The 23,329-nt window shown below is 40.7% G+C and overlaps 2 protein-coding genes across 6 annotated transcripts in view; both read right to left on the bottom strand.

The window, feature by feature from the left end:
- ZC3H13 (zinc finger CCCH-type containing 13) overlaps positions 1–7,864 on the bottom strand; it is a 47,428-nt gene extending 39,564 nt beyond the window's left edge. For 2 of the 5 annotated variants that reach the window (XM_014263966.3, XM_074535440.1), the window contains exons 1-3: positions 7,496–7,795; positions 1,608–1,730; positions 1,059–1,168 (exon numbers count right to left, since the gene is read on the bottom strand). In XM_014263966.3, coding sequence (XP_014119441.2) covers positions 1,059–1,168; positions 1,608–1,724 — 227 coding nt within the window. In that variant the 5' untranslated portion in view covers positions 1,725–1,730; positions 7,496–7,795. Of the gene's footprint in view, positions 1–1,058; positions 1,169–1,607; positions 1,734–7,495 lie in introns of those variants that run through there. The other 3 variants (XM_026790623.2, XM_074535441.1, XM_074535442.1) reach the window with 3 other exon arrangements.
- Positions 7,865–8,933: 1,069 nt separating this feature from the next.
- Positions 8,934–22,111, bottom strand: CPB2 (carboxypeptidase B2). Its single transcript, XM_005482369.2, has 11 exons — positions 21,981–22,111; positions 18,588–18,663; positions 16,582–16,706; positions 16,382–16,490; positions 15,749–15,850; positions 15,122–15,226; positions 12,364–12,480; positions 11,824–11,914; positions 10,424–10,626; positions 9,314–9,398; positions 8,934–9,192 (listed from the first exon to the last, which is right to left on the bottom strand). Exons 1-11 carry the CDS (start codon positions 22,055–22,057, stop codon positions 9,008–9,010), a joined length of 1,275 nt encoding a protein of 424 aa, XP_005482426.2. The 5' UTR covers positions 22,058–22,111; the 3' UTR covers positions 8,934–9,007.
- Positions 22,112–23,329: the final 1,218 nt, after the last annotated feature.

Here is a 23,329-nt window from a genome sequence, read left to right as displayed (position 1 = left end):
ATCCCTACCAGCAAATCGCTTACTTTATTCATTTGGAACATTCAGCACAGAACAGAGCAAAATTTTTTACACACCAAAAGAAACATTAAACTCAGTATTATGCATTTTGTATCCCAGCTGCTAGCATCTTGGAAGCAATGGAAGATGAAGCAAGCAAAGTCAAGATCATCCTAAGAGCAAGCCACATGAATAGGAAAAAGAACCATAGACAGAACCCTAACATCAGGCCAACCTTCCTTTTGTTGCTTTACTCTTTAATGCTTCAGTGTGCCCATCCATAATCTACAGGTAATATTGGCATTATAAAGGACAGCTGTTTGTAAATTGTGAAGCCTTCACAGAAAGAGATACTATGCTAAAACCATAACATCTTTTTGTCCTTTATAGAAAGAACACTACAAGCTTGCTGCCATACTTGGCTTCAGTTAAGTTAGGTGTTACGCCACACAAAGGACAGTCGAAAAAAAATTAAATTTTAGAAACATATGAAGAGACATATACCAAAAAATATTCTCTTTTGAAAAATTAGGTAACTGTTTTGATCTCCCCCTACAATACAGGACATTTTCCAATATCTGATAGATAAAGTCACAAAGCCATGTTTTGAAGAGAAGTGTTTTCTCACAACATGAGAGAAACAATAGACGTTCATCATGTAACATAGCAAAGGCAGGAGGGCTGTGAGTGTAAGCACTGCTGTAAGTAATTGCAAACCAGCATTTTAGTACAGGACAGAAAAGTATACCAGAAAGGTGCAGTGACACTATGCCAAAACAAAAAAGTACTAAGGTACCTGAACTTCCCATTTTAAGTAACATATAGTTAATTTGCATCCAGTTGACTATTCCTTTTTTAAAGCTGTATACACAAAAAAATCCTGCACATTGCCAAAATAATTGTTTTAAGCAGCTTCATAAGGCAATTGGTTATTGATATAACACACAATTAGGCACACCACAGCATTTCACTTAAAAAAAAGACCAACAAAACAAAAGACAGAGTTGCAAAAGCTATTTTCCTACAGCATGTGAAGAATTCAAAGTGAGTTCTTGATTTACCTTCTATAACTGCTGCTATAGCCTTTACCTCGTGGTGAAGGGCCATGTACGAATCTACATGTGTTCCCATAGAGGCAGTTGCCAGTCTTCAGCCAGTTACGGCACTGTGTCTAAGAGACAGACATTACTGGGTGAATTTCACACTCCTTTCTGGAAATACCATTGGTGTGAGTGTGGCAGAACAAACAAATGACTCCACATTAAGTCCCATTTAGCTGTAATTTCTGCCCATCAGTAATATAATTGATTTAAAAAAAAAAAAATCAACAAAGAATATCAGGTCTGGCAGAGAAAAATTTAGCTTGGTGGAAACACTATTAATATGCACAGTACTACTGCTCCATCCAGAAGCTGGCACAACACATGCTATTTGAAAATTCTTGTATTGGCATGTTCAACATCCATATGTTAAGGAGTTCTTTTCACCTTTACTTAACCTCAGTAACATCTGAGTATTTGCTGCTTGTGAGCTACTATTTCCCACCATATAAATCCTGGAAAAGAAGATGCTGGGGTGGGGAGGAAAAGAAGAACACTTTTACAACTCACCTCTGCAGTACTTCCAGTGCTGGGTCCAAGCCTTTCAAACACACTGGGTCTTCGGGATGTGCTATCGGATATGGTCTTGGTATTTTCCACTGTGACCTTCCTTCTAATTTTTGACATTTTGTACTACTTCAACCAAAAAAAAAAGCAAAACTGTAAAATCCTTCAGTTTGGGCCTTTGACACTGAACTCACATGAATAAAATAGTATGAAATATGTTGCAAGAGTTGCTGCAGAGGTGATGAAGAAAGAAAAAGAAGTCATAAATGAGTGAAATGTATCTAATAACACGGAATGCTTCTGACTTGAACTAGTCAGCTGAACACCAGTAATGATAATTTTTCATTTCATTTCATGACCTGCTTTGGATTCTTCAGCTTCCCCTTGGGAAAGATCATATGACATGTTATTCATTTAGGCAGCAAACACCACACAGGACAGATGCTTTCTTTCATTGTGTATTTTTGGTGCACAAACTCAAGTGACTTAAAGTGAACAGAACATTTAATGTTGTTTCACCAACCTCTCAGAAACCAATTTCAACCACTAAAAACACCTCCCAGTTTTGAAACAAATTTTGAAAAATGAGAGCTTTATTTTTTCCCCCTTGTTGTGTATGACAACCTGCTGAAAGCCATCTTGCTATCATCCACAGTCTGTGCTTGTTATCGGTCTGATTTCTACAACTATTTGGAATTACATGAGTTTAGGAAAAAAACAAAAAGACAACTCCATAATGATGCACTTCTTAATCTGCTCAAAAGGAGCTCCTTCTCATTAAGAAAAACAGATTTTAAAGGAAATACAACATAAGTTTGATAAACAAGAAGCCACAATTTATCTTACCTGAGAAAGGAAGGAGTTACAGTGAAAAAAAACCAACCAAATTTAAAGAAAAGAAACATATATTTTTAGCACTACAGACAGATTGCACAAAAAGGGCCTCAAAAACTAATCTCTATTCTTTACATTCTACTTGATGAAAACAAAAATAAAATCAATTTAGGAACATCTGCCAGGTACTCATCAATTCATATACAGCTCAAAAGCACACCTCTTTGCTGCACTGCAATGTGCCATCACCCTCATTATTAGCCAAACACTACTCTCCTACCCCTCTGCTTCTAAGCACTGCACGCATCACCACATCTAGAACACACACACGCCAACTACCTCATACACAAACAGGTTATAAATTACAAACTGCATCCATACAGCCAGAGTAATACACATTTAAACTAGCATCCACCAGAGAGGATTAATACACATTTTCACCATCTGATCAGCAGTATGTTCCCACAGTTTCCATACGGTAAGGTTATATTTCAGAGAAGCAAAATATTATCACGTCAAAACGTGGACACTTCATTATCTGAACCCTACAGTTATTTCCATGACAAGATTTCCCTAGGAGTCTGACACCTGTGCATTTTCTACAAGCAGAATGCTGTGCTGAAGCTCTTGAAGCACTTTAGCTCCTTTATATACAATGGAAGAAAGAAAGCTTACACTGTGTATTTGAGATTTCTCAGTAGACCTCTGCTCTACTGACTCCTTCTCCAAGCCTCTGATTATCTGAAGAACTTTATCTCACAAAAAAGGTTCAGATAATCAAGACATTAACCAAGATGTTCAGGGAGGGTAGAAGTTAACCATACAGTGTATACCAAACATTAAAAGCAATGGTTAACATCAATTAGTGGAAGCAGACAGTCAAACATTAGAATTTCCAGTAGTATGAAATTATTTGGGTTAGTAAGAACTGTGGAGAACATAGATTTCCAGAAAGATCTAATTGAGTTAGAGAATTGAGTAATACAACAGCAGATGAAATGCAAATAAATATAATGCAATGCACACAAGGAGAAATGATTTTGTCTAAATAGTTGATGAGACCAAATTAGTTCAGTCCTCTAGAAAAATAATTAGGAGTCATTGTGGACAGCTCAATGTGCAGCAATAGTTAAAAAGTCTGACAGGATAAACCCTTAAAGTTAGAAAGCAAAACAATATCACATCTCACCTAGCTGAGCACCCTTCCATTTCAGGATTCTCACAGAATCTCAGAAAAAAACTACTAAATTTCTACAGCTTCACGCAGTCACATTCTTTTAACAGAAGATATAAAAATCAACTGACACATGCAAAAGCATTTTTACTAAGACAATCATATAACAAATGCCTAATTTGGATTCAATATTTACAGTTAAAAGAGCCATATCTGAAATTAAAAGAGTTAGATAAATGACACTGGCAATGGCATTGGGAGAAGGTTCAACACATGAAGGACAGATGAGTCTAATACACAAGTACACTGACATCGTAGCAGCATACAGAAAAATCACATTAATTTTGCCTCAGTTCCAATCTACTTTTGTTTTCATAGAAACAGAGGCAAAACTTTCATTTTAAATGTTAATTTTTACCCAGCATTTAGTACCTTTTTGGAATTAGCTTGTATAGGAAGTTATGATGATGACTAGGTTTAAAAGGATAGTTACAAACATGGAGAGGATGAAGAGGCACCATCATCCTAACTGAAATTCCAACCGCCTTTTTCCCTGCATTTTTGCAGATGGAAATTAGGAGGAATACCATTCAACCCTAAATCTTCTAAGGTTTGTAAAACCCCCTACTTAAAAAAACCAAAACAACTTAAAATGAGAAACCAAAACCTGCGCTATTTTGGGTAGCAATCTGTCAATTCTAACCTCCAAGTCTGGTCCATATCTACCAGTTTGCAATTAACAACAGATCCTTTATTAACAGAAGAGGTATTTCATGATAGATTACTCTAAAGAAACAAATCCAGCATGCTGTGAGTGCACAGCATATTATTTTCTGTATGCACATACTATCACATGAGGGCCTCCCTCGTGTAACAAGAACTGCAATTCCACTGCTCAGTGAATACAGATGTTATCAAAGGCTGCAGGATTAGAGCCCGGACACATTACTCTGAGGCAAACTGAGGAATTTCACTTTGTCAAACTATGCATTTCAGAGACTGTGCTTGCAAATGCAGTCAGTCCCATTTTCATTCTTTGAGGACCAAGTGAGTTGGAAAAATAAAGAGATTATTAAAACAATATTGAAAATCTCGGATGGATAATGACAGGTTTTTTGTTTCTGAGAAGGTTCCTTTCTCATAAACAAGTACTGTAAGTGGAAAAAATTATGTGTTTAATTTCCAAATTTCTCAGACTGCACATTAATGGACAACCAAGAACAATTTAAATGGAACATCCCACATAGGTTCCCCTTCTGAAACATTTTCACCTTGTGCTGTTTTGCCACTGATGATCACAGCCCTGCTATCAATCCCACGCTGATGACCAGTGCAGGGACTTCCCATCACACGTCTGTGCCTCTGAATTGCCATCTCCTTATCAAACACTAATGTGGGATTAGCTGTGAGCACCAGTGTGGACTGAGCCTTAAGCACTCTCAACATTTCAAATAATTACTATCAGGATTAAAAAAAAAAAAAATTTCTAAGTAAAATATTATACACTTCTCTATTTCGGGTACATGACATTGCACTGCTGACTCTCAGGGGCACTGAACTTTCTGCTACTTCTGAAACAGAATGAAGTTTCTGAAACTAAGCACAGTTAAAGTTATCTTCTTAAAATAAATTCTATACCTAAAATTTTAACTGTAAATTATCACTTTTCCATGCATAAATAAGATCCATGACAACCATTAAAATAAATTAGAAATAACACTAGGATGACCCTTTCACGGATGCATCTATGTTATTCTTTAATAGAAGTAACTTTCCCAGGGTGAGAGACAATCTGTTAATGACATTAATTACACTAGCATTTGAAGGAGAACATATCACAGTGTTATTTACATGAATCATTTAAAATGTGACAGACTTGAGGGAAGTGAGTGCACCTATTGAGCACTGACCAATGAACTGAAATCCATGAGGCATGATATAATTGACAGCATTCACTGAAATTCTGTAATTTTTATTACCAACATTCTTAAATTTTGGTGTCAAGCGTGCTTAACATTTTTCTTCAAAATCAGTGTGATACTACTTAAGTCATAATCAAGAGATATCTGAAACACCTGATTTCCTGTTAGAAAACCCTAATCCAGCCCCCCAAAAAAATGGATCTTGAAGGATTCTACAGGAAAACTTGAAACTGAGATAGAACAAAAGCAAAGTTCAAAAACAAGAAAACATTCAGGGAGATAAAAATCTCTTTAGGAAGTCCAAGACATCACTCATAAGCATGTCAATGTCAGCACATGCACACCACACCACACACAAGCTACGCACAACATCACTCCAGATAATCCTACCTGTGAAGGGATAAACAATATGCCATTTCAAATAACAAGTGAAATTACTTCAGTCCTATAGATATTTAGATACAAACTCATTATTAACACTCCTTGATAAACTAAATACGTGTTGAAAACTGAATAACAGCTTTGAGAATGGTTCCCTGCCTGCACTTTTTAAAATTAAGAGCTTTTACCTGAAAATATTTCAGGTGCTATTACCATGTTAACATTTCTGTGTCACATCGCTAATAAAATAGCAATATTTGAAGAAGCTCCATGGGTTTACTACCTAAAAATATTACTAAAAATGGTAACATGCATTCATAATGAACCTTCCAAAAGAGCAGTCAAATTCTCACGCAGAGAAGCCTGTTTGACAGAAAACTATAAACTAATCCAAATTGAAAAACTCCTTGCTGGTAACCCATCACCACAGTAACCTGAACCTATCCCTCTAACTTCACATAGGATATTCTCCATTAGTAGCAACAAGCAACTGCTAATTATGTTTGCACAGGTATAAAATCATGGTTGGCTTTCCACAGGCAAATAAAAACATGGGGCCCCAGTACAGTATCAGGAAATTCCCTGATCAGAGTATTCCCTGTCTTGTCTAACAAACTCTTCACACTCAAAGAAGATGTTTCCCCAGACTAAGAGACAGTCTGTGAAGACTGGAGTGGACAGGTCACTGCCTTAGTGAACTGACATCACCTCCCATCTGTGAGCTGGATCAGCACATTGCCGTGCCGTCACTCTCAGCACACCTGCCGAGAAGCAGGGTGTATTATCTCGGGCACAGCCACATAAAGCCACACTTCTTCAGTTTTCAGGTGCATTGGCTGAGCCTGTCCACTTCTATGTGCACAGAGGAACCGTGAGTGTTCCATCACCGGCCCAAGATCCCTCAAAGCACTGGCTGCTAACTCCCTGAGAGCCACACACCTGATCTTCAAGCACTCTCGCAGAAGGTTGACAAGAAATCAATGGAGGGGTGAGACCCCATCGAGAAGCCAAAGGCGAGGCCCTGAGTAGAGCACCCACAACACACTAACCCAGCGTGCCCGGCTACGAGCTCTGGAAGGGATGGGAGTCACTGTAGGCGCTACCTGAAAGGATGGTGGTGCGTGAATTCATACAAGCGAAATCAGTAGTCCCTCTTGAGCACACAGAGCAGAAACTATTTTACTGCCAGAAAGTGGGAGAAGAGCACTACTGAAGTGGAAGAAAAAAACCCAAACAAAACCAAAAACCAACCAAACCCCCCCACGATCAGGGAATGTCCGACTACACGGGAAGCAGACTCCAGCACGACCACCGACTGACGGAAGGGCATCCCGGGCACACGGCGGGATGGCGCCTCCGGGCGTTCCCCCCGCCCCTCCTCGGGGAGCCCCCCGTGCGCCCCCGGCCCCGCACCCAGCCGGGCGAGAGCGCGGCTCTTCCCCGCCGCTGGCTCCGCAGGCCGAGCGCGCCCGAGGCCCGGCAGACATGGGTCGGGGCCCAGGCTCGGGCCGGGAACGCGGGGGGCCCGCCCCGCCTCTCCGCCCCACCCTCCGCGCCCGCGGCCGCTCCGCCGCACTCACCTGCTCCTTGCGCTGCCGCGCCGCTCCCCGCCGCCTCCTCCGCCGCCGCCCGGGGCGGAGAGGGTGGGAGGGGGCGAGGGGGGGGTCCGTCCTCCCGGGCCTGAGCGCGGAGCGGCGCGGGCAGGAGGGGGAGGAGCGCGCGGAGCGGCGCGCGCCCCCGCGGACCCGCCGCTCCCGCCCCGCGCGCCGGGACAGCCGTCGGGGGAGCGCCGCCGCCGCCACCGCCTCCGCGCGCCCTTCCCGGCGGCCTTCGCGCCGCCCGCGCCGCCGCCGATGATGACGGCGGTGACGACGGCGGTGACGTCGCCGCTGGGAGGGCGGTGGCGGGAAGGGCGGAAGCGGCAGCGCCGCCATCTTGGGGAGGGCGGGGCGGGCGCCCGACTCCGCCCCCTGGGAGGGGCAATGGGCGGGCACGGGCGCTGGAGCAGAGTGAGGGGAGGAAGGGCTGAGGGAGCTCGGGGTGCTCGGCCTGGAAGGGGTTCGGGGGTGACCTGACCACTTCCTACAACCGCCTGAAAGGAGATTTAGCCAGGTCTTCTCCCTGGCAACAAGTAACAGGACGAGAAGACCTGGTATTAAGCTGCACCAATAGAGGTTCAAGTGGTATATTACGAATAAAATACTTCACAGAAAGAATGAAGCATTGGAATGGATGCCTAGGGAGGTGGTGGAATCACTGTAGCAGGAGGTGTTTAAGGAAATACTGTACATGTATTGTATTGTATTGTATGTACATGAGTGTACTTCACACTCAGTGCCCTGATGTAATTGACAGGGTGGTGTTGGATTGTAGCTTGGACATAATGGTCTCAGAGGTCTTTTCCAACCTCAATGAATCTGTGTTTCCTTGATCTTCAACTAGAACAGGCTGCTCAGAGCCCCCTCCAACTGGTCCATAAATATTTCCAGGGATGGGGCATCCACCACCTCTCTGGACAACCTGTACCAGTGCCACGCCACCCTTATTGTAAAAAAACCTTCCTTTTAAATCTAAACCTGCCCAGTTTTGGTTCGAATCCACCTTACAGAGTCTTCAGGCCAGTGCTTGGCTGCAGGACTGGGCTGGCTGTAGTGGAGCAGCCTCTGGGCACTGCTGCTTGCTGGTTTGGCCACTCGAGTGTCCTCACCTTGCTGTGAGCACCCTTCCTGTCACACAGGGGACACGGCAAGTGGGGCTGTTCTCTTGTAACCAAATCCTGTCATAACAAATGACCTAAATGGAGCAATGTCTTCTGTGGAGGGAGTCAGAGACCCTTTCATCTGGAATTCCCATCATCTAGTAGGAAACCCCTACACTACTCTCTATTATACTTGTGGTGCAGTGAGCTACTGTTATAGAGACAGGTATATAAGTATGGCTGAAAAAAACTGTTCTAAAATACAAGGGGTGCAGTCATCCTGGGGTTTAGCCTATGTACAAATAATTTTAATAAAGGAGCAAGGTTTTTTTTTTTTAATTGCATTTTTTTGAGTAACTTAGTGCAGTCGTGCTGGAATAAATTATATTCAACATCACAAATTTTGTAGAACGTGTTGAGCTATCTCTTTGACAGCAGAAAGGGCCTCTAAGCACGTTGGCTTGATTTCTCGAGGAGGAAGCAAAAATCCGTAAGTTCCTGTGTCACGAAGCTCAAAGGTAAAAGAATATTTAATGCCAAGATCATAAGCCCAGTCGTCAGATCCTCCAGGAGCTAAATCTATGTGAGGAAAGGAAAATAGAAAAATGCCTGAAAACAGAACTTTTTCCGTTCAAAAGCTGTCTTCTGATCCTAGAGAGGATATATTGTCATTATTTCATTGCCATAAAGTCATACTTACAGATTGTTTGTGCACCAGCACCAGGTCTGTAAGTTTTCCACGTTGTCCTCTTTATAGCTTTAGCTGCTTTCTGTGCCAGACTTTCCTGAAATTAAACAAAACATTATTGTCTTTAAGGCTGTGTGACAATAGATAAAATGCACGCAGTTAGAATTTACTTGCAGTGTGCTCAGGATTTCACACTAGTTAAATAATCATATAAAAGGTTCCAGAATACCCACTGAATGTGGTAAAAGTTTTCAGCATATGCCCATGCTACAGATTCTATTTCTGCTGTAGACAGATAAAAAGTATAGATGTGACCTTATCCCCACTTCTGGCAGTAAACTGTTGTCAAACCATTTGTTCTCATTCATCTCATATTTTTTCTTTTCTGCCACAGTACTTATGTCACTCTTTATTTAAGTAATATTGACAAATATGGCAGGAAAATATTTTAATTGTGAGAACCCTACTGTTAAGCCATGAAGAAGACTGAAATGCCCAGAATCAGTGCACCTCTCTCTGCTTTACAGAGCAAGAGTAACTGTTCTGTTTTGAACTCCACTGTTTTCAATGAGAGTTTGTGCTGTGTCATTTGGTGGCTCGAGAAAGTAAAATTCTACATATGCAGGATATATTTTCCATCCTACCAGTAATTTTGTGTAAGTATCCCTTAAACAAAGCCTTAATAAAAGTAGCAAGTGTCCACCAGAATACCTCATTGCTTAGGTATTGAAAGGGTGTTTTTGAGAGTCACACTCCCAATTAATTTCAGAGTTTATATAAACCATACAACATAAGAAGAATTTGCACATATTTATCTTTTCAAGATGTCCAGAACAACAGGACTCTGCTCTTCTAGCAGCAGCTTCAACATCTTAGGTGTTGTTGATATATAATCAATCTGGAATAAATATTTTCATTTTTCTGTAGCTTTCAGAAGCAGATTGCTGACTTGCACACTACTAGACCAGCCCAGACTTTTAAAATTTGTTAAGAACATCAAGAAAAATGTCATTTCCTAATTCTTGATCCTCCCAGCACGGTGACTCCTTCATTACAAGACTGACCAAGCTGGGTGAATAGTTCTGGAATAAGTGTGAAACTTCAGGAGGTGGGAGGACTTACCAGCTCCTCATGGTCCTTGCTTTTGTTCATAGTGTAAGAATATGGGAACAGCACCAGCTGGGAGTAGGAGTGCATGGTGATGTAGGCTTTAATGGTGTCCTTGTGGTCTCTGATAAAGCGAGCCACTGCTTTCACTTCAGGCTCAGACTCTGGGTAGGGTCCACAGTATGTCTCCTGGCATTCAAAGTGAGATGCTCCTGGACCTTTAACCAAAACAATAAAAGTGCACAGTTTTACTCCTTTACTTCTTCACTTCTGCATTTCTGTTCGTGAAAACTGCAAGAGTATCAAATGAAAGAGCAGAGTAAGGTGCTAATACACAAGAAATCGTGGATTCCACCATGCTATGGAAAGAGCTCTCATGCTTGTAGAAATCCCTGCAAGCCTTCCAGGATTTCTCACCTATTGTGCTCTTACAAACAATCAAGAAGAAGATGTTAAAATAAAAAGTATTCAACGACTGGATAAGAAGTCTTAGAGGAGAGGATGAATATGCTTCATTTAAAATGATCACATGATTGTGAGATCGCATCTTAAAATCTAGAATACTACAGGAAAAAGGCAATTCTACATTTAATTATTTAATCTTGTGGAAAAGCAGACTCCCAATGGGAAGCTGAAGAAACAAATCAAAATGAAAATTTTTAAGAAAAATTGATGCTGAAACTAATTATCAAGAAGACAAATAGGATTCACCACTTCTGTCTTCACAATAAGACCAAATAACTTTCTGGAAGCACTCAGGATCTTTAGGGGAAAAAATGTGTGTTTTTCTTGATATAAAAGCCATGGATGGTTTAGCAATGGGCTACAATGACTGAAATCCATTATAGGACTTTAGTGTCAGCCCTGAGTGAAGTCAGATCTGATCTATAGGGTAACATTTTAAGGCTGCTATTCTGCAAACTAAAAAAAAACTTGTCAAGTACCAAAGTGCCTGCAGTAATTAAATATTATGTAGTCTTAAAAAGAATCATAAAGGGCTAAAAATCTTGGTCAGCTAGGCATTATGGAAGGATGACTGAGCTGATTAGTTTGTACATCACAGTGGAGCAGCTGGATGGTGCAATAGGCCTTGGGTGGCATGGCAAGGGCCACCTCTTCTCTTTTTTTTTCTGCCCACCAACAGGCTCCTCAAGGTGTGTCATAGTGTAATGCAAGGAGTTCTGTTGGGCTGGGAAGAGGTTATTCCATGGTGTGTCATCTGGGGATGAAAAATCCTGAGTCCCAGAAAGAATTATCTAAAGCTGGGAAAGTTGGCACTGGTTCATAACAGATACTCAGCTGCATTTGTCTTTGTACTAACTTCACGGAACAGTACATGAAAATGTTTTCAAAATCAAAAGTTTTAATGGCCAAAAGTGAGGCAGGGGTACAATAGGAAGAAAATTATGTCCTACCACACCAGTGTGCATCAAAATTCCTGTTCATGTCAGTACCGATGCACTTGCTGTTACCATGTGAGGAGCGGCTTTTCCTCCACAGTCGATTCTGTGGAAAGAGACACACAACACATGTTCAGAGGAAAATGCTGGAAAAGTCAATGACCACCTCACTGATTAGTTAAGTGTGACTTCCCACATGGGCCTCTACAGTCCTGTGCAAGTGAGGACCCAGGAAGATTCTAAAACCAGTCTGCTTGCCAGCAAGGCTGGGTGATAAAAGGAAATGTTGGGAAGGATCTGAAATGATCACATTCTGATTTCAATGCAATTTGGACTGTGGAAGGAGGGCAGAAGACATACTCTTTGGCCAGACACGTGAGTTTAGGAGCATAAATCAAACCTTCTGTGGGGAAAGATGCAGAAATTCCAAGCACAGAAGAAGAGTTTGGGGTGTGCAGTTTCAGGATGATAACTATGCCCTAACCATGCACAATGATAATCCCCATAAGTAGCAAATCAGTACCTTGAACAACCTTTCAAAAAAGGGCTACGTACAGAGGGGTGGCTCCACGTGTACACATAGCCATCCACATTTATCACAGGCATGACGTAGAAATCAAAGTGCTCCAGAAGCGTTGTCATGGTCCGATCTCTCTCACGCACATGGATTGCCTATAAAGCACAGGGGAAACATATTAAGAGCATTTGTAATTGTTATTTTTCTTACCTTCCTGCAAAGGTACCTGGTGGCATGTGTAAAATAATTGTGCAATTATCAGAGCAGTCTACCTGAGTCTGATAAGGCTCATCACATCATGGAAATGGTTAAATAGCAAAGTAGCTCTCTGCTCAGAAGTGCCACGGGGAAAAATTGATACAGTCAGTCAGAGACACTGCAGTTCTTTAGTGTTAGTGGGTGGTCATGAGACAGAAATGAAGCCTATTAATAGGAAGGTTTGAGCTTTTGCTGCCTGTGAAAGTAATAGAAACCCTCCCTCCTGCCCAAAATACAGCAAGCTCCAAAATAACAAGTAATACTTCAAATGGCTGCCGTACATAAAATTATTTATTCAGATTGCATTGTGAGTTTAATGCAACTATGTGACAAGAGTCAGTATGATGTACATTGCTAATTTTGCCTCACAGCTTATTTTGAAGGCTTTAGTGATGCTGAACCTGGTTGCTGGTCCATGACAAAGAAATAAATTCTAATCTAGATGAGTGGGTTTGTTACTATTAGAATAGACTAAGTCCTTCATCATCCTTGTTTTTTCTTCATGCCTTACTTAGATCACCTTTTTTCATTTTAAATCCTTCCTAGTTATCCTCAGGCAATGGGCTTCCTTTGACTAAATGAGAAATGTCAATCTTTCTACAATCTTAATGACAAAATTAAATTATAAAAAGTGGACCTTTTATAAAGAATAACGAATTTCTTTATAAAAAATAAAGCCTAGGATTTGCTAGGGAGAACTGATGATTTTAGTGCCTGTTTGTAGATGTGTATTAATGTCAGATTTAAAAACATTGCTTCATGAAGAGATACAGAAACAAAATTTGAATTTAAACCACGTAAATTAGATCAAAGGAATGGAGAACCTAAATGTTCAGCTTGTTACTTCTGAAAAGTGCTGCAGGGACATGTCACTGGCAAAATGACAGCACAGCTGGTAATTATTGCGAGCAGCATGAAAAGGGCAAATGCATTTATATCCAGTGGAACCTTGCAAGCTGGGATTATCAGTGGGTCACAAGGTACATTCAGCTGTATTTGTCCCTAACTCCTGCAATATCCTTTCAAATATTTTAGGCATTGAGATTTTATAGTTGTAATTGATAACAAAAATAAATAAACTTATTATATTTTTATTGTTATTATTGTTATCATCATCATCCACATTATTTAGCTCCATCATGGCCAAATCATAATTCATGTTTCAAGGACTCATCTATGTTGTTCCTCTGACTGCAGTACTGGTGACTGTGAAGTCTCAGTGTTATCTAGTTTATTTTTATTGTGAACTTTGCTTTTGTGAAAAATTAATCATAAATAGTATCTCAGAACATTAACTGAGCAAAATGGGCAACCTTGTCTGGGCCAGAAAGGCTCAGGGGCCTTTTCCTGGTCCATATCAGGAACCGGGTCAGCAGCTCAGCATAAGGAGTTGAGTAAATATGCCTTAAGTTCAAAAAGACCAAGGCAATGTATTTTTAAATGCAGTTGTAAACTGTGGATGTTGTTTCTTTTGGTGCAGCTTTGTTCCGTCTCCTGAGCAGTGTAGATATAATAGACCTTATAATCCTTGTAGATTATAAAGATAATAAAAAATATCTTTAGTATTTTGTAGATACTAAAGATAGATGTGCCTATTTGTCTGTGACCCACAGACAAATGCCAACAAAACCAGCCACATCAAGGCTGGTTGATCTAAACCCATCTCATCAGCGTTTAATCTACCAGCTCAACCCATCAGTGATTTTCTAGTATCCATGAACTGGTACTACAGCTGGATGTGGTTGGTCGTGTTCTGGAGGTCTGACATGAGGGTGTCACTAGGGTAATACCTGAAGAAGAACGTGGCTTATGTGGCCTTTTTCTCTGCAGATCCAGAAAAAAAGCAGGAGCACAAATGAAAAGCTTGGAGTCAGGAGGAGCAATGGCAGCAGACACAGGAGTAGGTGATGCATCACAGCCAGTGGATTGCTGCTGTGGAGCTGTGCCACATCTGGAGCAGGCAGGTGTGGGGTACCTATTGCTCTAGGAAGGCTCTAGAGCAGAGCCAAGGGTTGTAGGACAGCTTGAGCTCACCCTGTGTGTCTTCCGACTGCCCAGGCAGTGCCACTTGCAGTAACACGGACACAAGTCACCATGTGCTGTGTGACTCAGAGCCAAGAGCACTGCTGCAATCCACAGGGCAGCACAGTCATGGCCCTGGCAGATTACCAGGCACGTGCTTTTCCTGGCATGCCTTCTCCATCCCTGACCACTCACAGCAATAAATGTCTCTGCTGAATTTGCTGCACATACTTTGAGGTTTCTTTCATGCTTGATAGTACGTTTGAGCTCCTTTGCATTTGCTCCCAATGACTTTCAATTTCTCTCACACACACACATACCCTTATCTACTGGCACACACACACACACACACACATACACACTCTGCTATGCTTGCAGCTTAGACATAAATATCATGTGTTGGAGTAAATGGATTAAGGCTTTATGGATCCTAGAATGCAATTGGACAAAGGTAAATGGCATCAAGATTTTTTGCTTTGCTTTGAAAACAGTAATCAGATGTGATTGTGTACTCACATGACCTATGAACCACAGGCAAAAAGCAGGAGAAATCCATTCTCTAGCGTGGATACCACAGTCAATCCATATGGCATTTTTTGATTTTTCCTTGCTTTTAGAAATCTGACAAAAGAGATATTGCATTCAAATGTCACCACTGGAAAGGGTACCATATAAAAGTGGAAGTGAAAGTGTAACCAAGATGGAAAAAGAAGCATGTCTTGTAAGGAGAGCTCAGACTGATCCTGGGCCAAGTTACATTTGCATACAGTCAGAGCCGTTCAGGCTGCTTGCAGAGTCCCAACACAGGCACCAAGACTACAGCAAGAGCTCAGGTCAGAGGAGTCTGCCATCAGCTGTGCAGGGCAACAAACTAGATTGGCTTCAACATCAACACAGGAGGGTATCCAGTATTTCATGCCTTTGCATGATGGCCTAGGTGTGGCAACTTCCTTTGATCCAGAGAGGAACCTAATCTGGTCAAATGCGTTTGCAACAGAACGCATCTTGCTAGAACAACTTCGGACTTCTAAAAATCACAAAAAATAAGAATGTATGTATAGATTTAAGGAAATGTCCTGGCCAAACCCCATCATTTGCTTACAGTAGTACTTGGAAAGTTTTTGCAGTAAGTCACAGGTGTACCTTCAGAACATAAAGCGGTCGCTTTTCATAGGAGGATCCAATATATATTTTCTGGAGGAGATCAGAATGGACTTTCACTACTGCCTCCATCCAACGGTATATCTGCAAGGGTGAAGTTAGTAAGTGGATCTACTTTTTACTGTTTTCCTTCCTCCCTGAAGGTAGTCTAGATTTAAATTCATTCTACCTTCCAAAATTTTTATCTGACGGAAAAGAAAAACTAATAATTTAATCCACCTACCACATGCCTGACTCTAATTTTTGTTAAAACCAACAGTAAGATGCAGTCACAATACAGTCCAAATGTAGCCCTGAAATTCCGGTTTAGTTCTATTTGTTTAAATTGTTATTGATTTCATGTTTAAATATTTACATGTTTGTTTTGTGACTTCATTTTGCTTCTCTGTTTACTGCCTTTGAATGACAGTTTGAGTCAATACACGTATGAGAGATTTTGTCTGGTGCTTCTTTCTATCTCTATGAAGGCATTACAATAAATAGAACTCTTAATTTTTGTGCAATGCAGTGGTAATTATTAACTGCTGATGATTTCTTTCCCTTTATATCCATTCTCAACCATGAAACAAATTTCATCCTTTGCATCTACAGATGTTGACAACAAAACCAGCTTACTTCTTGCATTGAATGGTAGTTTTCATAGTATGAGGAAGATCCACGAACATTGACTGTGTCATTGACAGTCTGTTTTTCAATAATTCCTTGAACATCTCCCATCAAGACTCTGAATAACAAAGGAAGAGCACAACCTCCTGTTAAATAAAGGACAAACAACTTTACAGAATCATTCATGACAACAAACAAAAAATACATACTTGTGTTGGATGGTCAGTTGCCTTAACTGAGATTTTATGCTATTTATGCTGGATGCCCTGACATAGAAATGGACTTCTCTGTCCTTCTGGATGTTTTCAACCACAACAGGTTGCCAGAGAATGACCTAAAAAGTTTCCAAAAACATTTTATTTTTTTTTTTTTACCTGAGGAAAGAAAAAATATTCTTACTAACATTTAATAAGCATTTTGAAAACAATCAAAGCATATGTTTTCAATTTAAAAGACTCCTTGTAACAAGCAGTTTAATGTTCCTTGTGATGTGTAGCATTCTGCTGCTACTGGAAGTGAAATGTGTGTAGAAAGAAAGGTTTATAATGACTTCTGCACAGAAATTCATAAATCAAGAACAAAGGCAAGAACGTAACCTTTTCTAAGATAGTATTTCTAGTATAATAGATATATTTAGCTGGTTATTATATTACATGTTTTCAAGTCTGCTGAGAGTTATTTTCCCTGAGGGTATTTGAAGAATTAATGAAGATCAGACCAGTGTTTGTAGTTATTGTATTCTCTGATGACTTTGATCAGTGAGGAAATGAGTGCCAGAAGGAGTTTGAATATAAGTCAAGTTGAAGAAGCAATACAGAGATTAGAAATTGGAAAAAAGTAAGAAAATGAGATTGTTCTTTGTAAAATTAAATATTTTACAATAATAAAATCAGAAGCCAGCATATTCAATAAAAGACTGAAACTTCAGAACCAATAATACAGAAGGATCTGGGGGGTGACAGTTAGCAGTAAATTAGGCATAAATTTAGAGTGTGGAAAAAGTCAGCATAATTATTGGATGAATTTTTGGGGCATACAGCATGAAGCCACCAGACAATAGGGTTTATTTTTTTCCTTTATGGTTCAGCTGCACAAGGAATATTGTTTGAACAATAAATGGTAACCATGAAAATTGGTTGGGAGTTACTGTTTGTGTCTACCCTTCCCCTTTCCCTTTCTGTTCTTTTCTTATAGCTTCCTCAAATTATAGTAATGGAAACAAATTGTCTGGTTTATAACCCATGAAAAATATCTGGTTGGCACATTCCCATAAATGACTTGGAATAAAACACCACAAGCCCTCTTGCATTGAATGTGCTGCAGTTCTTCCTCCTGACTTCTTGGGGCTCCTTGTATAAGAAAGTGAAGAATCACAGCAGTAAATAAAAGATGGAGGAGCAGAGGTTTATATTGGTACAGAAAAAGAGATGAATATGTGACTTGACTTTTGAAGGTGGAAAAGAGCAAGGTTATCAAAACCTTACTGAGAACTTAAGAGAAGGATTAGAAGATGCCAGTAGGGACAGCAGAAGGATTTTGGAGTGGGCATAAAATGAATAGGAGCCAAGAGAGACAGAGAAAGACTGGGTGTAGACACCTCTAAAAGCTCTTAGTCATATGAAACCCATTCTCAATCATCCTGTAAATTATGTTGATTGAAGAAATGGTTACACTTTTGTTGCAGTGTTGACTTCAAACTGGGAGGGTGTGATTGGGTGAGAAAAGAGATGTCTCACTTAAATCAAATACTCCTTTATCTAATGAAAGATGGAAGTAATAATAATACAAAAGTATTATTTAAGATATTTTTATCTTCTAGATGCTACCTTTAAAACAATACCACAAAAATCCAGTCCTGATCTTTAAAGGTGTGCAAGCCATATCTGGTCATGATCACATGGTCAAAAGTGCTGAGGCTCCCTAGCAAATGCATTTCTACTTACTGTGTGTTTGTGTTTTCCCAGTTTTGCAGTGCCTTAATACACAAAATCAATTGCAGAAATATGAGCTCCAATATAATTAATTACTGAGATATTATGTAAACACATGTAAATCAGAAGGTAGTGAGAAATTAAAACCAAGCATTTCGTGAGCTGATGTATTAGAACAAATAAATGGAAGTGGGCTAGATCTTTCTTGTGAGGGAGAAGACGTATTAGGGCATTTGGGGGGAAAATCTGGCCTAGAGTTCAGAGAGATACAATAATCTGTTTACCTCAGTGGTGTTCAGTAAATCCTGAAGAGCTTCAACTTGTTCATCAGTTTGTGGGAGAGCCCACAAAACTTCATCCCTGAAAAACAAGGGTATTTAGGTGAAGCACAGGTCCTTGGAACAGCTCCAGTTCATGCAAAAGGGAAGAAGCAGGTTTGGCCTCCCTCATCTTCCCTGGCTTGGGTGCCATGAACCCAGAGACACTTCAATAGTGAAGATGCTGAATCTGGTTCCAGCCTCTGCACCTACCAGTCATCAAAATCCATGAAAGAGATGGTGCAGGGCTTTGGTAGCCAATATTTACTGCTGAACACTGAGATTGCTCCTGGGAGCTGGCACCGGCACCACAGCCACCAGCCACCAGCTCACCCACAGTGCAGCAGCAGCAGCTGAAAACTAGCTGAGAACAGGAAGATGGCTCTCCTATTGTCCCCTGAGTTTCTCAGCCACCATTCAGCAGAGACATCAGCCCTCCCAGTCTGCCAAAAGCCCTCACAGATTTGGTAAAAGCCAAACATGATGTTTTGTAGCTGTGCATTCCTACTTTAGTCAAGTTTTTCCGGTCTCCTCATTTGTGTCCCTCTGCTGGTATTGTTTCAGATAGTCTGCACCACTGTCCTCCCCATCTTTGCCCAGTAACTTGTATTCCCTTTCTATTTGAAAACCATGGCCTGGACATGCTGTCCATGACATGGTGCTTCCCAGCTACTCCATGCCTGATGCCACTGTTGGTGACAGAAGTGAAATTCACTTTCTGGAAAGAAAAAAAAAGCAGCACTCTGCATTGAGTCCTGGTTATCAGTGTCCTGCAAGTCATGTAGTAAAAAATTGCATTGGATAGGTAATTAAAATAGTTAGTGTGTGTAGAAGACGGTGACTCAGGGGAGTGTCAGAGCCCTCTTTCCATTTCCTGGGCTGGGGTGGCTCTCAGCCACATCTAATCACGTGCAGCTGGTGGCACTGTATAAACCAGACACGATCAAAGTCCCTGCCAGCCCTGTCTGCAAAGACTGTCCTGAAAAGAAAACAGGCAGGGCTCTCAAAACTAGGATTTTCAAGTAGCACAACATGATTGTCACAGCTTGTTGCTGTGACTGATTTCAAGCAGAAACCTGACAGCATCTGGCAACCAGGTGATTCATCTTTGCTTTTAGCCAGGCTCCAAGCAATCACTGTTGTTTCTCATGCAGAACCAACAACATGCCAACTCTATTTTTGCCTCCACCGTCATTTGACAGAACATCAAAAAACAATCAGGGATAGGCAAGGTGGGCAGCTTGCCTATTTCTTTAGTGCACTCTGAAGTGTGTGTTTGAGGCTACTTTAAAAATGAATGTCTTGTCATAGCTGAGGGTGTCTTTTCACACAGGAGCCAAGAAAAGGCCTGCTGCATCTGGTTTCATTGCACAATTCCCACAGCCTGAGAGCACCATAGTGGGGAAGCTGATGTGCACTTGTACCCCACGGTTTGTTGCACAGATATTTCATCCCAGTGTGCTAAGTACTGAACAGGTGTTACAGTTCCTCCCTAGCTCTTGTGATAAGACCTGAATCCACTGAATAAACTGATCAAAATTCTGCCCCTGCACTTCAGTGTGGCAATTATTAACTGCCAAAACTGTAGTTGTTGCCCTTCTCAGTTCCCCTGCTTTGATTTGGCATTGTACCCTCTTCTTTCCCATTCTTTGTAGAAAACACCCAGACAAAAGCTTTAATTATTACCCTTATACCAAGCACAGAATCAGCCCTCCCAACTTCCTGGCCCTGCCTGCTGCCCCTGTACAGCTGGACCTCTTTTCTCTCTGTTCTTATGCCCTCTTCCCTGACTGCTTTCAGTTTGTCCTCGAAAAGAATCTTCTCATTCCTTCTTCCAGTGTTCTGCCAGAGACCCATTGGGCTCTGTCCCTGTTTCCCATTCTTTTTCCTTTCCCTTTTTCCTCTTGGTAGAAGTCCAGCTGCCATCCCCACACTACCTTACTCAGATCTTACCCTGTATGTGAGTAAGTTACATTTCAATTAATCTTAGATGGGTTTGATATCTTCATCTGGGCTAAGCACTCTCTTAATAAAGAAACAGGTGCTTTAGGGGTTGGGTTAACCTGAGCTAATTTAGATGTGAGCTAATTTAAAATATGTGTATTTAGAAGGCAATTGATTTCAGGTGTGTGCTAACGTGACATGAATTGCCTTCCAAATACACATATTTTTCCCCACTAGCAGTACAGAAAGGTGAAGGGGACTTGTTCCTACACAAAGCTGTGTAAAAATTCCATCTCGTCAAAAATTCCATTCTTTTAGCCATTTTCATAACTGGGGCTGGGGGGATTAGGCTCCTGCTTTCCAGTGGGAAACACCATATTCTTCTTTAAGGGTCAGATATTCAGTGTTCTATTTAAACATGAAATAAATAAATCTTCAAGTAGCACAGAGCAATATTGTTCCACTGAATTCACCTAAACCCACATTTGTTTCCTCCCCTACTTTAACTCTCCCACCTCCATAACAATCCACAACAAAATATTAATGCAACACAAAAGGAGAGGAAAGATTCTCTTTTTAAGGCATAAACCCAATGGTGTTCTCCTCTCACAGGTCTGCAGAGTGGTGCAAAATCACAGAAGGAATACAAGAAATAATTCACATTTTATTTGTGTAGATATTTTAGTTCTGGGAGCAGGTTATATTTAATCCTAGGTTGTTCAGCTTTGCTTAAAATCACCATGAGGACCTTATCCTTTTAGTTCTACTTATTAAAACATTTCAGGTTTTTAAACCAGTAGTACATGCAGAAAATAAAAGCACTTTGCCTGTCTTCATCTCTGACATATGTTCTCATCTTTTAAGAAAGCATTTGGTTTCAGGGCATTTCTGAAGTTTATCAATAGGTAACAATAAAGCTGCTTCTGAAACATTGTACAAATACCAAATGGTTATTCAAAAATGATTTATGCCTGGAAAAACCATCATAAAAGCTGCTTTGGAAAGAAAACAGATTGTTAGCACTTTCTGAAATGGTTTCTCTTTCTACCTCAAGAAGTAATTCATTTAAGATCTTGTTTTAAGGCGAATGAAGCAAATTATTTTTCCCATTAAGTTTCCAAATGCCCTTTATTGGCATTCAAAAATACTGAATGAACAGAATTGATTTGCACTTAGACCAAAAAGAGTAGTCTTCATATGATTAAAACCATAGGATTTATGGATGCAAAGAAGACTTAAAATAATTTCATTTCCCCCACCATCTTTATGCTAAATTGAACCCCGTATCCAATTACAAGGGCAATAAATATACGTCAGCCTTTGACAAATGTTTTCTCATGCAACTCAGAATTATTTTGCATTCCCTGTCCCACCCACTGCACACTGGAACACCCAGCAGCATCAGTAGATCTTTACCTTGGAATAGTGAAGGCATGCTTCTCTGGAACCAAGATAAAAAAGGTAAAAAAGAACAGGTAAAACTTCATCTTCATGGTGTTCACAACAAAACCAAATGTAATAGGAAAGACAAGGGTTCAGGACCCACATTATTGATTTTTAAAATGTTATTTAAAGAGTAGTTAAAATTTAATATTGCTTCTCACTTCAACCCCAAGCTCCTGGTGGCTAAGTCAATATGACAGAGCTCCCTGGGGAGGTGCTGCTCATATTGATGTTGTCCATGTAGGAGAAGATAAAATACATTTTGAACATTTTCATATTGACAAATCACTTTGTCATCTCAGCCTTTTATTCTATTGCAGCTACGAACCACAGACATAAGAAAGAACAGCAAGCACAAAGCTTTTGTGATCCTCTAATATTTGTGGACGTCCAGCAGCGTGCTGTGCATCCAGCTCTCTTATAAAGCATCACAGCCAAGCATGAATCTGGTTCAAAGCAGTGGCAATGAGGTTAAGTCCAAACAGAAAAACTATGAACAGGAAGCCTCCTTTTCCTGGCATTTGCTAGCAGAGAAAACAAAGAGCAAGTGAGACATATGGTTTTTTGGTGCTTTGACATCCATGTATTTTCCTTATGGATGTCATAAGGGTTACTTTTCAAGAAAAAGTACAAGTGACTCTTCATCTCATTATTATAAATTTTTGCATGCCCCCAAGATTTTGCTCCTCGTATCTCTATCCACAGGTCTCCGTACAGGACATGCTGAAGAGCTGTGTGAATTTCGCACGCCCAGAATAGATAGGGATCTTCATCTCTGTCCCATGCTTGAACAAAAAATCCAAACTTGACTAAGATACAGATAATTATCCTGGTTTAAGTCCTCTTCCAGAGGGAATTCATTCCAGAAGAGGACTGAGGAGTGAATCAATACGTATGTAATGGGGACAGCAGGGAGCCAAGACCTGGAGGTGAATGGGGGAACGAAATTCTTTGATGCTCTAGGTGTGGCTTAGGATTATAGCTATACCCCAGGTAAAAAAATGGCTGGGAACAAGCCCTGGAGGTAAGGTGAGGTGATGCAGACTAGATTGCATCCATGAACATCCTCTAGAACAGCTCTGGAGTGGTGTGGATCAGAGCCAATTCTCCACCTAAGAAGGCAGCCAGGCCTTTGGAAGTCAAGCACAGCCCGGAGTTTGGTTTTGGTTTTGTTGGTGTTTTTTATTTTGCTTTGATTGTTTCAGAAGGTCAGCCTGTGCTAAGAAGCCAGAGAGCTGAGTTTTAGGTGACTAAAGTCAACAGAGGTGATTTATGCTCCCCAGTGGGTGTGCTGGGGTTGATGTCTTTGTGAAAATACACCA

This window comes from Zonotrichia albicollis, chromosome 2 (genome assembly GCF_047830755.1).
Source record: "Zonotrichia albicollis isolate bZonAlb1 chromosome 2, bZonAlb1.hap1, whole genome shotgun sequence".
Classification (NCBI taxonomy): domain Eukaryota; kingdom Metazoa; phylum Chordata; class Aves; order Passeriformes; family Passerellidae; genus Zonotrichia; species Zonotrichia albicollis.
The sequence above is the reverse complement of the archived record's forward strand: the minus strand, read 5'-3'. Positions and strand labels throughout refer to the sequence as shown.

Bases quoted from the DNA above. Each gene is read 5' to 3' on its own strand.
- CPB2 (XM_005482369.2), bottom strand. From the start codon at position 22,057: ATGAAGATGAAGTTTTACCTGTTCTTTTTTACCTTTTTTATCTTGGTT. The intron at 18,664-21,980 runs GTAAAGATCTAC...CTTGTTTTTCAG, and splicing joins CATGCCTTCACTATTCCAAG to GGATGAAGTTTTGTGGGCTC. The intron at 16,707-18,587 runs GTAAACAGATTA...GAAACTTTTTAG, and splicing joins ATTTACTGAACACCACTGAG to GTCATTCTCTGGCAACCTGT.